This window comes from Polypterus senegalus, chromosome 9 (assembly GCF_016835505.1).
Source record: "Polypterus senegalus isolate Bchr_013 chromosome 9, ASM1683550v1, whole genome shotgun sequence".
In the NCBI taxonomy this organism is placed as follows: domain Eukaryota; kingdom Metazoa; phylum Chordata; class Cladistia; order Polypteriformes; family Polypteridae; genus Polypterus; species Polypterus senegalus.
This window is the reverse complement of record NC_053162.1, coordinates 95,357,220-95,374,407: the sequence shown is the minus strand read 5'-3', so window position 1 is coordinate 95,374,407 and position 17,188 is coordinate 95,357,220. Positions and strand designations below refer to the sequence as shown.

The following is a 17,188-nucleotide window of genomic DNA, read 5'->3' as shown; positions in this document are numbered from 1 at the left end:
ACCTGTTACTTAACACAAATTCGTTTTGAAAGGATGTTTACTGCCAGGGACCAATGGAGTTTTGGGACAGTCAGGTCTTTATGGGGACACTGACTAAGAGGTGAATTTTATTAGGCTTCTTGCTGTTTTGAAGTGAATATGTGGATAATCCCGCCAGGTAAGATGGAACAGCAACCTACTAGATTGGGGCCTGGCGGAGCTGTGAATGTTTTGTTGATTTTTGCTTTATTTTATACTTTGCGTTCTCCCATTGACCACCAGTCACCATTACTTCTGATTATATAAGCACATTATTTTATTCAATTTGGAGAGATGTGACTTTTATCTAACTTTGTATTTATTTTTTCAAAGAAAAAATACAGTTAATCCATCAAATTGGCTATTCTGTAACTGAGAGTGTTTCTCAAATTTGTTGTATTGTGCACGGCTTACTAGCAAAATTAAAAATAGATATTCTTGTGATCTGGAAAGACAATATATTAGTGTCAATATCTTAGCTTTTATTACAGTGATGTAAACCCTGCGGCTGTGATATTTATAACTGAAATGTGTGTTTGTTCCTTGTTTTATTGTTTGCTTTTAGAAAAGCAGCTTATCAGCTTGCAAAAAAAACATTTAAAATAAGAAGACTGAAGCCTCAAACCTGTTTTGAATATTTTCAAATATTACCTTTATACTTATCTAATCTATATCATTCTTTATCTGAAATTTACTTAAAGAATGAAAAAGAATATGCTTTTTTAAATGACTTGGTTTAGTCAATGAAAAAGGTCCAGGAGGTCATTTATGGATCCTAAGAGAATGGCTCAGTATTTATTCTGAGTCTTTTCCATAACTACATGCTTAAACTGAAACACCTGATTTGACAAGAAAAAAATGCTTCAATAATGTCCAATAATTCACCAATAATGCTCAATAAAAAAAGTTCACCACAGATGAATTTTGGCCATGGAAGAGCATGGCTACATGAAGGCAGCACCTATACTTTGTAAATTAAAAAATGGCAGTAGCTGGAACTGGTTTGAAGGATCTTCAGCTGAACTCGGAAAGTCTTGTTCCTTCAGCTCGAACCTTCGATGGGGTCTAGTAAGTAGTACAGCATATTTTTTTGTGAAGCCTTACGTCACTTGTAATGATGGCCCAAACATTAAACCCCATGCTTCGGGTGCACTAGTGTCAATAAAAATCTCACTTCATCTTGCATTAGTGTCTAGCCAATGGATTTATTTTCATTATTTTAAATTTAGTCAAAGTCTTTACAACTGACATATAATATTTTCATAGTGATGTGTTTTTAAAAGACATTTTAAAGAGGCTGTCCAAAAAGTAAGGAAAAAGCCCTGTGATTGTAAATTTTTTTTAATTTACAAAAATATAAAGACTGAAGTGGGCTGGCACCCTTCCCTGGGCTTGCTTCCTGCCTTGCGTCCTGTGTTGGCTGGGGTTGGCTCCCGCGGACCCCCGTGACACTGTAGTTAGGATATAGCGGGTTGGATAATGGATGGGTGGAAAATAAAAAGAATATTGCACTAAGCTAAAGTCTTATTAGTCTTCTACAGGGTGTCAAATGCTGAGCCAGTGGATAAATCCATAAATATATTTTAAAAATAGTGATATCTTTCTATTACCCAAATGTTCAATAAAAGTAAAGCACCATAAATAAATATAATTAAGCACATGTCACTTACAGCATTTGCACCAAATCCCTTTTTAAAATCATTTTTCAAAATGGAATACCACACTCTCCAGACCTCCATAACATGTCAAAAGATATTTTGAACTTGTGGATTATATTAATAACTCTTTCTGAAAGTAATCAAATAAAGAACTGAATGTTTTAACACTGTGCTATAAGAAAATCTCACTTCATACCCTAGGAAAAGTCTCAAATCATTGAAGCCTGAAGAACAGTTCAGTTTTTACTTTGACATAAATGTACATCTTAACATATAATTTCAGCTTCTATGTTCTTGTATCTATATGGAATATACTGTGTCTTGCAAAGAAAAATGGCACATTTTTTGCCAGCTTAATTTTCTTGACAAAGTAAGATAAATATGGTGGCTCTAGGGTGCAAGCATAAGAAAATAAAAAGAGGTGGCATAGACAAAATACAAAGGATGGAAGAATGAAGAGGTGGTATGTGAAAAATTAGAGAGGAAGCAGCATTAAGAAGTATTCTACACAAAATAGTAAGAAGTTAATGTTATTACTATTCTAAATTAGCATGTGTAATATGCAAGAGATGGCAGAATTAAACGTTGGCATGCGTAACATGTACATGGTGCCATGAATTAGTGTGTATGTAAAGGATATTGTAAGTAAAAATAAAAATTGAAAGAAAAACACTGATTTGTTGGAAAGATTTGTCAATCACTCAACACGCCATGCAGCATGTGATAAGTTTAACACTGGAGTTGAACTATATATGAAATATCACAATGGAATTACTATTAACCAAAAAGAGAAAATATCTTCCCACTGGAAAGGCTAAAGGACGGGACATGAATTGATGTCCTGATCCAGCTCTGGAGACACTCTAAGGTGTCTAAGTTAATTGAGGTAACCCTTAATGTGCACCCATACTTTGCTTTGCTACCAGTTTGAATCTTACTTGCATGATGATTGTACAAATTACGCTTGTGAATTTCAGTTTCCTTCCACTGCCTAATAACTTGTTTAGTGGATTGAAACTGAGCATCCATGGTTGTATGTGTATGATTGTATACCACCCAGGGATATTTTTTTGGACTTTCTTCAACTTCTGCAACTTCCTCAAAAATTAGATAAATAGACGTGAACATCTATGGCCATGTTCATGTTTATCATGATTGTTTAGTATTGAAATGAGAACAGCTTTAGTATAACAGATTTTCAGAGCCTGTCCTGGTATATACAAGCATTACTGATTTTTATGAGACTTTAATATTTAACTACAAAGAAAACACCAGGGTGGGAACCAAACCTGAAAGAATATTTTTTTCCTGTTCAGAGCATGCAATAATAAAAGTCACCCTAATGACTTGGGACATTGTGTCACTCACTGCAACTGGATTTTGGAGTTCTTAACTGTTTCAACATCAGCACACATACAGACTGGTAAATAAATGGCAGAATCAATTATTCCATGCTGATCTTCAAAACAATCACCCTGTTGTGCCCCCTGCTGTAGCTTTTCACCTATAATTGTGGCCAAACACAGCTCCAGTTACATCATTACATTTATTGATGATACAACCAAGGATGATCAACAGTTACAAAATAGCTTAAATGATGCATAATTGTTTTCGATGTGGTGGTTCCAAAACAAAAATGTATTCATCAGAATAAGCAAAATCAAGAAGGTGTTTACAGACTATAGGAAGCTCTACATTAGTGGGGATGCTGCTAAAAAGCACTGCCACATTACATTTCCTGGCGTGACCAACACTGACATAATTAATGTATACTGCCCTACAAAGTGAAACAGTCTTATTAAATACAGGTAAATCTTCTCTGTTATGACAAATGATACGGGACCATTTAAACTCACTAGACTGAAGGACAGGTTATACCCACAAACTAAAAGACTACTTAACAGCCACTCAAACGGGCAACTACATGTTTCTTGCATAGTTCGTCAGATGTTGTATTCACTGTCGGTAATGTACTGCTTTCTCTAGTACATGAGAGACAAATAAGTAAGAATTTCATTCTGCTTAGTACACTTGACAAATGATTTGAGTTTGCCTACCATATCTAAGTAACATTAAACCAAGCTCTTCCTCTGGCTGATGTAGGAAATTAAAAAAAGAAATATGCCAAGGTACACTTCTTCTGTCATGGCTAACGGAACTAAGAACCTAAATTAATCTGATAACGTGATCCCGTCATAAAGGTGAAGGAAATCAATAGTAAACACATTAGGCTATCACACTTGGCCATGAAGCTAGGATCATATATACCCACTTGTGATTTCATTTCTTTAATGTCAAGAATGATGTTCAATTTAACAAACTGGTGAACTGAGATCTCTGCTCATCAACGACCTAACATAAAATTAAACCATTTACTTATTCAGCTAACAACTTTATCCAAGGCGACTTAAAACATTTAGAATACAATTGGTTAAATTTTTTTTGGTTTTTCCAATTGGAGCACAGGCAGGTCAAGTAACTTTCAGTGTCAGTAGTAGGATTTGAACCCACAACCTCAGAGATTGAAGTCCAAAGCCTTAACTACTACTTGGTTGCCACCAGTTATCCTAACTTTAAAATGTGAAAAAGCAATTACCAATTTACCAGTTGAACACAATTATTTAAAATTGTAGCTTTTACTATTCTTCATTCCTAAAAATAAAAACTTTCACTTTATACACTATTTAGGTACTGTAACGTCAACTCAAGTACAATACAGTTTGACAGAAAGGATATAACATAAAATTGCTATACTGTTCTGATTTGAATGCCAACACATGTCAGATTAAAAGACATATTATGAGCTGTATGATTTCAGCTTTTCATTAAATTGACACTATTAAACTGCTGCTTATATCGGTTCGATAAATTACATTTACACTACCTTTGGATGTCAGGTTTTCCCCCCTCTTACCAATGGTTTAGTGAACTCTGGAGGCTGGTCATTTTTGTCTGCAATCGTGATAGTAGCTGTAGATGTACCAGTTAATCCAACATCGCTCCCTGCCATGTCTTTGGCAACAATTTCAAGCTCGTACTGGTGACTGGGCATGGTCTGAGAAACATAGGGAGAAGAGAAGATTAAAAATTTAAAAACTATTTTGTATTATATGCTGAGAGCATTCTGATAAAAATGAATCCTGCTAATATCATAAGAACAAGACATACAAACTAAATTGAAAGGGGTAAATCTTAGGCAATTAGGTACACAAATTAAACAATTACCATTCAAAAAGTATAAAACTGACTTACATTTAATATTACAGGCTTATACCAGATATCTTGTTCTTAATATTCAAGAGTTTAAATTGAGTTGAGCTTAAGTGTTACTTTCAAAGATTTTCACACATATGACAGTAAAAGATAAACAAGGAATAATTTAGCAACTCAGAGAAAAAGTAGTTAACATTAGTTCAATATTCAATGGCACACGAGGCCTAAAACTAGAGAAAGATGTATGTCTCATTTTAGCAAAAGGCAAACTGGTCATTCTTTCAAACACCAAACGATCAAATATGACAGTGGACAGATCGGATGGAAAATTATACAAGGCTGAATTAAGATCCTTGAGTGGCTCTGCCAGTGACAACTGTTTATCTAGCCTTCTGAATTTCATCTGATTAACAGTGGTGTTCATCATTTTAAGAAGATAAAAATTTGTCAGACCAAAACTGCCTGCGAGGACATTCTTTTTCTTAAGCCTTGAAATCACAAGATGGCCTCTTGCCTACTCTGCTGGGCATGTTCAGGCATCAATAAACAGGATTTGAACTATATCTGGATGCGAATTCTGAGCCAATTAGTAAAGGCTACACCTCTCTTAAAAACAGATAGTCATCTGTCTTTCTCTTTCTCTGGAATCCCTCTAATCACTATAAGGGATCACTGATTCAAACATCAAACTTTGCCAAGCCCCAGCTCTGCGCCAGTGATTAAATCCAATCTGTAAGAAGCAGCCTTCCATCAAGAAAACAATGAGTCCTGCCTCTCCCTACGGAGATACAGAGGACATGGCAAAAAAGTGGAGCTGACAAATGACAATTAGAAGGTTCTTTGTTTAAATCCAGATCAAAGTCTATACCAATTCACACAGCATCACCAACCTTCTTCATTACTTGACATCACTAAAACTGCTTTATATGTACCATGATAAATTAGAATGATAAACAGGCAGCCAAAATATTTTATATTGTGCTGCAATTGTTATTGGGTAACAAGATCTGTAATAACTGTCAGAGAAACCTTTAGCTTTTATCCTGAAAAACAAGCAGGAAAGCTTAACATCATTGGGCACTACTTAGTCAATCATACACAATGTTTAGCAAAAGAAAGTGGTAATTTTCACAATTTTCCATTAAAAAGCTTGTAAAATCAAAAAAGCATCAAGTTCCATCTACGAAAACTATAAATAAACTAAGCAATGCTTCTTTTGTGTTATGTTTTTCTCACCTGCCTTGTGTCTTGTCTTTTATGTTGATATACATGTATATGTAATTGTATTCTTTCAATAATTATTTTTGTTAACATATTTTATTATTATCCTTGTCGATCAGCTACCCTGATACAAGTTTAGATCCAAATCCACAGAGAAAGGAAAGAAAAATAAAGCAGCTGCCTTAAAGAAAAGCCTCATTAATTATTGGCATTGCCAAAAGCAAAGTCAATAATTAATTAATGAAACATTTAATTTTCCCCACATAGCATATATTTATGTATATGTTGATTGCAAATCAATTAGGAGACACAGCTGTCTCCATTGAAAATCTAGTTATTATTCCACCTACACTTCTATATGCTTATTTTTTTTTTGACCATACATAGTAAGTGTATTTATTAGCATTTCAAGTGCTCTTCCATTCTGTAGATGCATTCAGTAATGTAAGAGTATTGTATATTATTGCTGAGAAAGTCCTTAGAATGTGCTAGATTTACCAAATGCCAGTCTTACAAAACATTTTATATACCTTTTCATTCTGAATGTTTGTTATTGTGCCAGCTAATATAAAAATACAATGCAAACTAAAGAAAAAACAAAGTTTATTGCCACTTAAATATTGTTACCTAATTCATTGGTAGTAACCTTGACATATTGTAAGTAAAGAAAAAAAAACACTAATTGCAAAATGCTGATAATATTTTATTGAAAAATACCAGCTTCTGAAGGTGAATAAGGCAAAGATATTGATTTTTTAAATCAATGGCAACCCCGTTGAGAAAAATAATTGTTAGACATCACATTGATGCTCAAGTCATTAGGATTACCTTAGATTGACTGAGGTCAATATTTTCTATGATTATTCAAAAACTAAAATGACTATATAAAAACTAGATACAAGTGCATCTCCTAAACATAATTCAAATATAAGTTTGTTGAATAACAGTTTTAACTTCAAATGAATGCAAATAAGATGAAAGATAAATGGCATTTGCCTTTCATGTGCTCGGTATGTTATGGTTTATTCATTGTGCACTTCCATCCATCATCCAAACCCGCTTCGTCCTGAGCCACTATGTATTTCTTCAGTTTAAATGCATCATTTTTTTGTTTAAAGCTGGTTACAGAAAAACTTCTGTGACATGATACATTCTAAAGTTGTAACATCTGCAAGGTATATTTGACTATTGTGTGTTTTAAAGTAAAATTGAAAAACTGGTGAAGTAGTGCAAATCTCATACAAACCATGTTAATTAAAGAGTGCAATTTCAAAAAGTACCTTTTTTAATGCAGATCACTACAGAGAAAAATGTAGCACTGCAATGAAATGCACACTAAGACTTGGTTTCCAAAATACAGACTCAAAAAAAGGAGAAAATTAATATGTGGCTTGTGACATACAAGAAAACATGGAACCCTTTCTATTGAACTGTTAAAATAAATTCATAAATAAAATAAAATAAAACATGTCTAGATTGTTCTGATTTTGTATCTTTTCTATAGGATGCCTGCCTGATTTCCTCCTCCTCCTTCATGTAGTGGAAATACATGAAATCTCCAATAGCAAATATTACAATAATTACTACAGTATATGGAAATAGAGTGATGAATTAGGTTTAATATTGCTCTAAATTTTAAAATTGCTCTACATTTTTTGTGTGGATTAATATTATTAAATCATGGCAGAATGTTTTTAAAAATGAAAAATTGTGTTTATTGTAGAATAAGGGGCCAGCACATTTGGTTTATGACCAAAAAACAATAAAATACCTCTCAATAATCCCCAAAGGACAGTGTGTCCTTATGTTCTGTGGCCTGTGTGATGATATCTATATATATCTATAGATACTGTATATAGATACAGTATCTCTCTCTATATATATCTGTATCTCTATAACTACATCTATATATATATATTTTTTTTTATTTATTTATTTTTTTAAACTTAAACCCTTTAAACCCTCTCAAATATACACAAAAATGACTAACAATAATAATAATAATAACTTTATTTATATAGCACCATGCCATGCATTTACTTGCAACTCAAGGTGCTTTCCACAGATTAATCAACAAACATCATAAGAAAACACAACTTCTGACTTGGCTTACAATATAATGAACAGTCAAAAGTTGCAATGAGGTATTATAAAGGCACACTGCTGTGAGTATGAAAGAGTCCCAATAGCATTTATTTGCACACATCTGATGAATTTACTGAAAGTACTTAATCATTGTGCACCTGTGAGAGGATTTGCAGCATTGCTCATAATGGCACTAAGTTTTATTTTTATTCTTTCCTTCACTTCTAGCTTCAGGGGATCAAGATTGCATCACATAACTAAGCCTGGCTTTTTACTTTGTCTGCTTAACCCATGGGGCTCTCTTGAAGTTATTACACCAGACCAGCACATCACAGTGCACAAAAATTGCAGTTGTAGAATATATAAATGTTGTCACTAACTACATTAATGGAGTTCAGTCTCCTAAGAAAAAAACAGTTTTTGCTCTGTTCTTTCTCATATACCTGTAGGTCAGTCTAGCCCGTCACTGATGTGAACCCCTCATGTACCTGTAGCAGTACACCACATCTACATCCATTCCTTGAATGCTGACTGGGCATAAAATCTTTTTGGTGTGGCAAAAGTCAGTTGCCAGATCCTTGGTTTTGCTGATTGTGTTTGCCCCAAGAAATAAACTTCTTTACTTGGCTCCTATAATCTGTCCCATCCCCCTTTCTCAATACACTTCATTCATGCAGAATCATTTAACAATTTCTGCAAGTTAAATGATGTAATGTTATATTTATATTCTGAGGTGTATAGGGTGAACACAAAATGAGACATTAATGTCCCTTGTGGTGCTCCAGTGTTACTTACATCCAAAATGGTGACAGTTTTTGAGGCTCAGAAACTGTGGTCTGTTGGGATGTTACGAGAAATTGTATATTTCACACACACACATATACATGCACACACATAAGGCAAAATTGACTGACTGGCTGGCTGATTCACTCACCCACTCAACAAAAATAGTATTACCTACTTCATCCAGAGTAGTAGGTATCCACTAAGAATGGAGATTACAATATATGAATATTCAGGAGTAAAAAAAATCAATACCCCAAAATCGCTAAAATGGTTTGATTTATTTGATTAAAATATGCTGACAATGTAGAAAAAAAGAAAATTACCCAACACATTTTTATTTGTTGATATTTGTTGTTAATAATGCTCTAGTGAGTAGGACATTCTACTGCACCACATCCCCCATTTTGCCACAGGGCTGACAGTAATTTCACAGAGAAAGGGGGCATGGTGGTTTATGCAAATGAAGGCCATCTGCACAAGCAAAATGAAAGGAGGATATTTCTCCAAAGCTCAAAAAAAGATGCACTTAGCAAGTACTTGACTACACTCACAGTGACAGTGGCTGTCAATCTCGCACAATTGATCCAATATGAAAGATATTGAATATATATTACCCCACAACCAACAACTTATCTGATACCTTGTGCAAATGCAGACATGAGGACTACAATTCCCATCAGCCAGTGCACTACTCCAGGCAATTTTATCAGTTTAAATAAGAGTATGAATAAAATCAGCATAAAGCAATTGTTGCATTTTTTTTTCTTCCTCAAATACTTTGGGATAACAATTTCATTATGTACCTGGATTACAGCAATTATCTTAGAGCAAGCACTGTTTTTCAGGCTTTATGGCCATGGGACCTTTTTAAGTTCCTTAGCGACTCGCAGAAAGCATTTTAAGAGTAAGAGGAATTGAGAGCAATTAGAAAGAAGCACAATTAAAAATGCTGTTGATCGCTTCAGCATGGGTCACAACACTCAGCACCTAACATTGCTTTTCTTTTTATGTACAGGTGGGTCTGAACCTCAAGGACAGCTACTTAAGACCCACCGATGGCAACCCATGACCTAAAAGGGGTTCCCATCCAGTGTTTGAGGAATTATTTATCTGGCAATCTACAAAGTGAGATTTGGGCAGCTGGACACTAGCAGCATGATGCACTATGCCAGTCATGCACTTCATTTTACAGTGTTCACCATAAAGTATGTTACAGTAAACCTGAGATAAATCGCCATTTTTTTTTTGTTTTAAATCTGTTTAACAGATGGAGCCAAGCCACAACTAAATAGAATCAAATGAGTTTTTTTTTCTGTAGCTGCTTTTCAGAACATTGTAAGAAGAGAACAGGACAGTTGGTAGGGGGGTTTGGAGGCATTTATTCAGACCCTCACTATACTATACTGAAGCAGCGCTAATTTTATACTTTGATTCTAATGGATTGTTAAGATTTTTTGCAGTTTTAAGCTATGAAAGAATCAACTTTAAATCCTCGCCTTTATCACAACTGAATATCACTATTGGTAAAATCATTAAAATTATACAAATTATGAAAATTATAAATGCTGAGTATAGTTATGTTGTTTGACCATACCCTACCTTCAGCTACAACTAAGACTTTATCTTCTTACACTTCCATAGCATTTACTTATGTTTGGTTGTGTTGTAAGCAGCGGTAAACAAGAACACAAAAAAATGCAACTCAAACTTTTATTGTAAATTAGAACATTTTGATCAAATACAACAGAATTCTACATTATATGACTGTTATTTTTAATTAACTACTTATTCTTGGTCTTGAACTGATTCTGGCAACCTATCTGTCTTTTATAAGGTTTTGGAACTCAGGAATTCTGATTTTGCTGTCAAACTTGATCTATAACACATTTTGGAAGAAATGATTATTCATTAGTGTTTTTCCATACCATATTGTGGATGTAGCCATAAACAAGTCCTGGATGCTGTGGGTATAGCCTTAAAGACCACAGCATTAAGGGTTAAACTAAGATAGGGGTTAAAAGGTCATCTTGGTGGCCATTTTGTATCTGAGTTTACAGATAACAAAACCTTTTTGTGATTGCTCCAAGCCTTTATTTTTGATTTTTCCAGTTGACAAATTTTTGCTCTTGTCACTGACTTTCAGGTTTTGATCTCATTTTGTCTTTGAAGAAAGATTGGTGTCATTTTCAATTTTGACTTTGCACATCTCCCAGTCATTTCATTCTTTATATTACCTCTTTCAAGTCAGTAAACTAAATTGGCAAAGGTTCAATATGAATAAAAATAATAATTGAATATGCTTTCAAATAAAAGCAGATTTATAAGGTTACCGATTTTTACAAAACTATTAAGCAAGTAAGGAATATTATAGTGAAATAGTGAATGCTAGTGTGCAAGGATTGAAGACATTAAAACTGCATGCATGTAAAATGGAGACAATTTAGTAGTTATTCCCATTTCTTCAGTGTGGGCCAATAATTAGACTAGACATCATAACTCATCAAACCATATCACTAAATTTCGTTATGACAGGGATTTGAAGGTCAATGTCAGAGAATCACATCTAGGGGTAGATAACATGTGTCAGCTTTAGATCAATCCATCTAAAATATGAACAGATCAGTCATGCGTATGTTTTCCAAACTTAGTTATTCCAATGAAGGGCCACAGAAAAACTGCCTAACCTTCCAGGATACATTGCAGACCACTAACAAACTCAGAACTGAAACGCCACATTGCTAAATGAGAGACAGTTATATATACTGGGGAGGTTTAATTGCTTTATGTACATTAAGGTGAAGAGGTGACTAGAGTTTTGGCATCTTGCATTACTTAACAAACTTTAATTTGTGAACAAACTTACAAATTTACAAACACATACAGCTTATCCAGATTACTTTTTTTTCCAGTGAGGCAGTATATGTGAAGAGGTCTCTTTTTTATTTTGTTTTTTAATACCTGTTAATGTACTTCATATTTAAATTATATAATACTATATTCTACATTGATTATTACTGTGGGTGACAACCTTATAAATGGTATGCGTTGCCTGTTTTAAATATTTTTGTAATGGAAGAGTCATTATTACATGCCATGTTATTTTATCGCCCTGCGGTGGGCTGGCACCCTGCCCGGGGTTTGTTTCCTGCCTTGTGCCCTGTATTGGCTGGGATTGGCTCCAGCAGACCCCCATGACCCTGTAGTTAGGATATAGCAGGTTGGATAATCGATGGATGGATGTTATTTTATAATTACTACTGAAAAATTAGGTGTGCAGGTAAATCAATAACTAACTCATTCATTTATAGGTTTGTATGTACCTGGCAGTGGAGAATTGATATTACTTCTCAAATCATCAAAACACTGACCAAGGGGGGCTTCTAAGTTGAAAAAGTGCCTGAGTTTCATGCTGGCAAAAGAAGAACATTTTAAGAAGTAGACTAAAGATAGACCTTAAAAAAGGAACTGTACATCTGTGTTAAACTGAGACATTGTAAACAGATTTATAAACATGGTCACTTGATGTTCAAAATAAACATACTGGATATGCATTAGGAACATCCATATGGTAAGGCTGTTGCATTTATTTCCAGACTTCAGATATGCTACAATATGTATTAAAGGTCTCTAAGATCCTAAACTAATGTAAGTATTTATAATGTCAGCAATGGAATTATGTTACTCTGGATATCACTAAGTAACAGTGACATATTCACATTTTAATTTCAGATCAGCCTATTTAAATATTTGTTTGGCAGACATGTTTACCAGCAATTAAACAGTTGTTATTTTGTCCAATGAGAAAATGCAGATTTTTCTTTTTCAAATTCAATGGTATTTCTGAATTAAGGGTCAATGGGGCATAGACCCACCAGAAGTTATAGGAAATAAGTCAAAAGCCTCCCTGAATAATTCAACTTATTATTTAAATGTTTATAACAACCCACAGGTTTGTCTTCTAAGGAAGGGCAATAAAAGGCAAAAGGGTATTATTGTTTAAAACATTGCTTCTTCCTCTTTGTTATCTTCTCCTAATATATTAAATAAGAAGTCTCTCATTTACTCTTAAGTTTTTGCATGTATTATCTAATGGAATAGTATCATCTCTTTAAACTTTTTCCCTACAACTCTATTCATACTGTATTATCTCAGTTTAGTAAATACATATACCAAATAGTTTCTGTATCTGCTTTGGTTCCAGTTCCAGTCTCCATCCTGATTAAATCCTTATAGGCAATTTTAAAGCAGGAAATGAATCAATTCGAAATTGATTTTCTTTAAAAGGTCCATTGAGAATTTGTGTAACAAAGAATGCTACAGAACTGAATGTTATTTTCTTTGGCAAATTAAGGGTACAGAAACTTAATTATTATTGCTATATTGTTTTTAGTAATTGCAGCTTGCAGCTGAAGAGGACAGCCTGAAAAGTACTTTATACCATAAGAGTAATACAAATTTTTCACATGACATTAAAAAGTGTAACAGATTTCATATGAAGTACAAAATTATCCATCACTTGATTAACCATCCGGGCCAAAACAAAAAGAAAAGAGTATGCCAGTGCTTATCTACTACTACGGCCATGTAGTATGCTTCAAGCTCTGCACATTGAAATAACTCTCCCTTCTGCTAGCATGTAGTGTTCTTTCCCAGCACCATGTGTCAGGCTGCATGTTGAAATCACAGAGTCTGTTATGTACCTTCAGTTTTAATAGCATTTTGAAGCTTTTCTCTTTTATCATAATTAATGTACTATACATTGGTATGGCTGATAAATTTAAGCGTGTGGTGTTGTAATTGTCACAAAAAACTGAAATTATTAAACGTTTGCAAAAATGTAAAAGTGCTTCAAGCATTGCTTCAGTTTATGAAGTAGGAAGAACAACAGTGAATGATATAAAGCAAGATGCTGACAAAATTGAAAAAATGTGTTACCACTGACGGTAAGTTTAGTGTTCTCCTGTATTGTAATTTTGTTTTTATAAATTTTTTTATATTATGTTTTTTGTGATGTGCAGGCATCTTATAATGCACTGTTGGGGAGCAGAAAGTGTATAATGAATGCTTTAAGCAATGGGATTGGATGAAGGGCTTCTTTTCTGTAAGTGGCATACACATCTGTTAGGAGAAAAAGGAAGGTGTGGCAAAAGGATGTTTAGAGCAGTGAGTCAGGAGACAATAAGCAGGAGTGTTTGCAGTATAGAAAAAAAAGGAAGTGAGAGGCAGGAGATAAACTGATTGATATGGAAAGCTTTCTATTGTTTTGAAAGTGTGCTCCATAACCCAGATAATGAAGTATAAAATGGAAAGAAGACTCCAAGTAAAATGTAGAAAACTCCAGTACCTCTGAGTTGTGTTTCTTATTACACTGGTCATTACAAAATTATATTAATTTATTTTGTTATTACTATATTATAATTTGTTTTGTAAAACTAAAATAAATGGCTATTTGCTAATCTGCAGTATATCATTTTTAAAGTAGCTGTTCTGCTATCCATCTTTTCTCAGCCACATCCTCTCAGTTGCGAGAAGCAGATCATAGATATTTAATGTATTATCTGCCCCATTATACAAAAAGAGTACATGACACATGTTTCACCCTCATGAGACTCATCAGGTACACACTTTTGAATCCCCTTTCAGAGATTGTACCTCAGATGTCAGCACCTAAAGTGAAGCCTCCGATGTTGTGCCACAGCGGCTGGTTCACCGATCTCCATTGGTCATTATGAAGGAATTACGTGAAGGTTCATTGGGCTGAACAGCCTGTTATCATTAAAATTTTCCAAATTAAATTAATTAATTAAAGCAGACATAAAACATCCAAGAAGGAGGCCTCTCTCATAGTCAGTTTTGAGATCAGTAATTTGAAGCACTAAAGTACAAAATATTGAAAGAGAAGGAAACACCAAATAACAGGCTTTACACTGTAAAAAAGAAATGTTTAAAAGACCCATAAGACAGCTAAACTATACTGCATTCCAAATCAGTAGCTTTGTTTCTTGTTAAAATTTGTGAAGAATTCAGGAAGAAACACACTCTAAAAGGAAAAGTGGAAATAAAATATAATAAATGAATAAAGAAATATGCAAATAAGTTACCTAAGTATGTCCAAATTAGTCTTGTGAAATACTATGTGGTGTAGGCCACTTAGCATCTAAACATGAACCATTCAAGGACATCCTATCCATATAGGCAAACCAGGTAATTGTCTAGAGTTTTTTTTTTTTCTTGTAACCACATCTTCCACTCCTTAGTGTCTTTGAAACCTACTCCATGATGACATTCCTCTTGAAAAATTGCCATCGATAGCCAAAATTCCCCCTTGGGAAATCACTTATATTGTGAGACACTTCACAAACTGTATGAGACCCGTTCCCATTGAATACAGTGGAGTGTCACGAATGTGTGACCCAAAAGGCAGCAGGTCATGCCCCATACTTTAAGAACCTGTGATCTAGAGCAATACTTCAAAGCAAGAGCAGCTAAATGCACCAAGTACCCCTTGCTCTGAGATGTGGTGGACCCACCAATCCTGCTTTATTAAGCCATGACTCTCTCCAAACGTACGTACCACTTGAAATTATTATGTGACTTATTAAGACCTTGATGGCAGGACATGTCATCCCTACAGATGTTTCCAATCATTCTGAATGACTGGAGAATGGGTCAGTCCCAGGTCTGGAGGACCACCTCCAAATCTATGGCACTGGCATCTGCATTGTGAGGCATTTTCGACTGAGAACAAAGTGAGATGTGTTAAAACAACTAAAACTCACCACAAATAAAAAAAAGAGGAGACATAAAAAAACAGGCACTTCAGAAACACGAAGGCTTATTCTTAAAATTCATTGCCGTGAATTTTACTAGAGACTTGGCTTTACTGCAAACAGAGGGTGTAGAGGAATCTGCTCCTAAGGACAGCATAACAGTTGTGTCTCATCCAAAAAACTATAGCTTCTAATATTAAAAGGAAAGAACTCTTTGAATGATCTCTGGAGTTCAATGACTTAATGGACTTTCTCCACTTCACGAAGTGCATGAAGTGGTGCAGAACATTGAAATAGTAGTTTCTTGAAAGACCTTTTCAGTCATGAATGTCCTTTGTATACACAACTGAAAACTAAGCTTAATTAATACATGACTTATAGAGAGTTCCTTTCCCTGTAGAAATCCAGTCTGTATCTGTTAAAACACATTCAAGAGACACTGTATTACTGAGAGATTAGCATCGGCGTAAGTATATTTCACCATCATTAAAATCTCTGAAATCTAGCAGGGCTCAAGGTGGCTGCTATGTGTGTTGAATAGTCTACTGGTTTGTGCTGGCAGGACTTTATGAACAAGTAGCATGAACAGAAATAGCATTCTATTGAATAGTTTCTTTACAGTATGTTCTGTGATGCAGCTTAATACATCATGGGATTAACATATCAGAAGAGGAACCTTAAACTGAAAAAAACGGAGGCGTTTCAAACTCCAAAGCAGAAATCTGGTACAGCCTAGCAGGAAATAGTTTTCAAGCTTTATATGGTGATAAAGGGAAACCATCAAAAACAACGCAAAATAAAATATTTGAGGCATAACAGATAGGAAATAAAAATATGACAATAAAAATGAAGGATCAGTTATCAATGCCACATGTATTTTATAGCTAGTCATTAATTAGGGGGACAGCCTGATAAATGTATAGCAAAACAGGAAATTCCTGCTTTGTCAAGGACAACAGTCTACTCAGATGCAAAAAAACACTGTCGGTCATATCTAGAAAGCAGACTATATACACCACTTACCAGAAATTGAGATGTGTAATGATTATTATTATTATTTCAAGTTACTCCTTTTGAAAGTGGCAAGTTGGACATTATGGGATCTTTCTAGCAGTTGAAAATGCAGATTTTAAATCAAACAAATTTATTTTATTGATTATATGGCATTATCTTTGGAAGGATAACAGAAAAAAGATATAGTGCAAATATACAAGTCTTATGAAATACATACTCAAGAATGAGAAACCCAGTTTATGTCATAAGCGATGTCTGACATTTCCTAATTGAGCTGTTGTGGATTGAAAAAAATGCATATAAGCATATCTAAATCATCAGGTTATGGAGAACCTGATGAACTAATGGTCTGTTTCTTAAAAAATAAAAGCAGTTATTTCTATTATGTAAATTTCACAATAATAGACATATTTTAATCAAATG

At 34.3% G+C, this 17,188-nt stretch overlaps 1 protein-coding gene across 1 annotated transcript in view; it reads right to left on the bottom strand.

The window, feature by feature from the left end:
* Positions 1–17,188, bottom strand: part of cdh13 (cadherin 13, H-cadherin (heart)) — a 1,331,220-nt gene that overhangs the window by 267,701 nt on the left and 1,046,331 nt on the right. Inside the window, exon 8 of the mRNA XM_039763495.1 lies at positions 4,591–4,731. Within this exon, the coding sequence (XP_039619429.1) occupies positions 4,591–4,731 (141 nt within the window). The remainder of the gene's footprint in view (positions 1–4,590; positions 4,732–17,188) is intronic.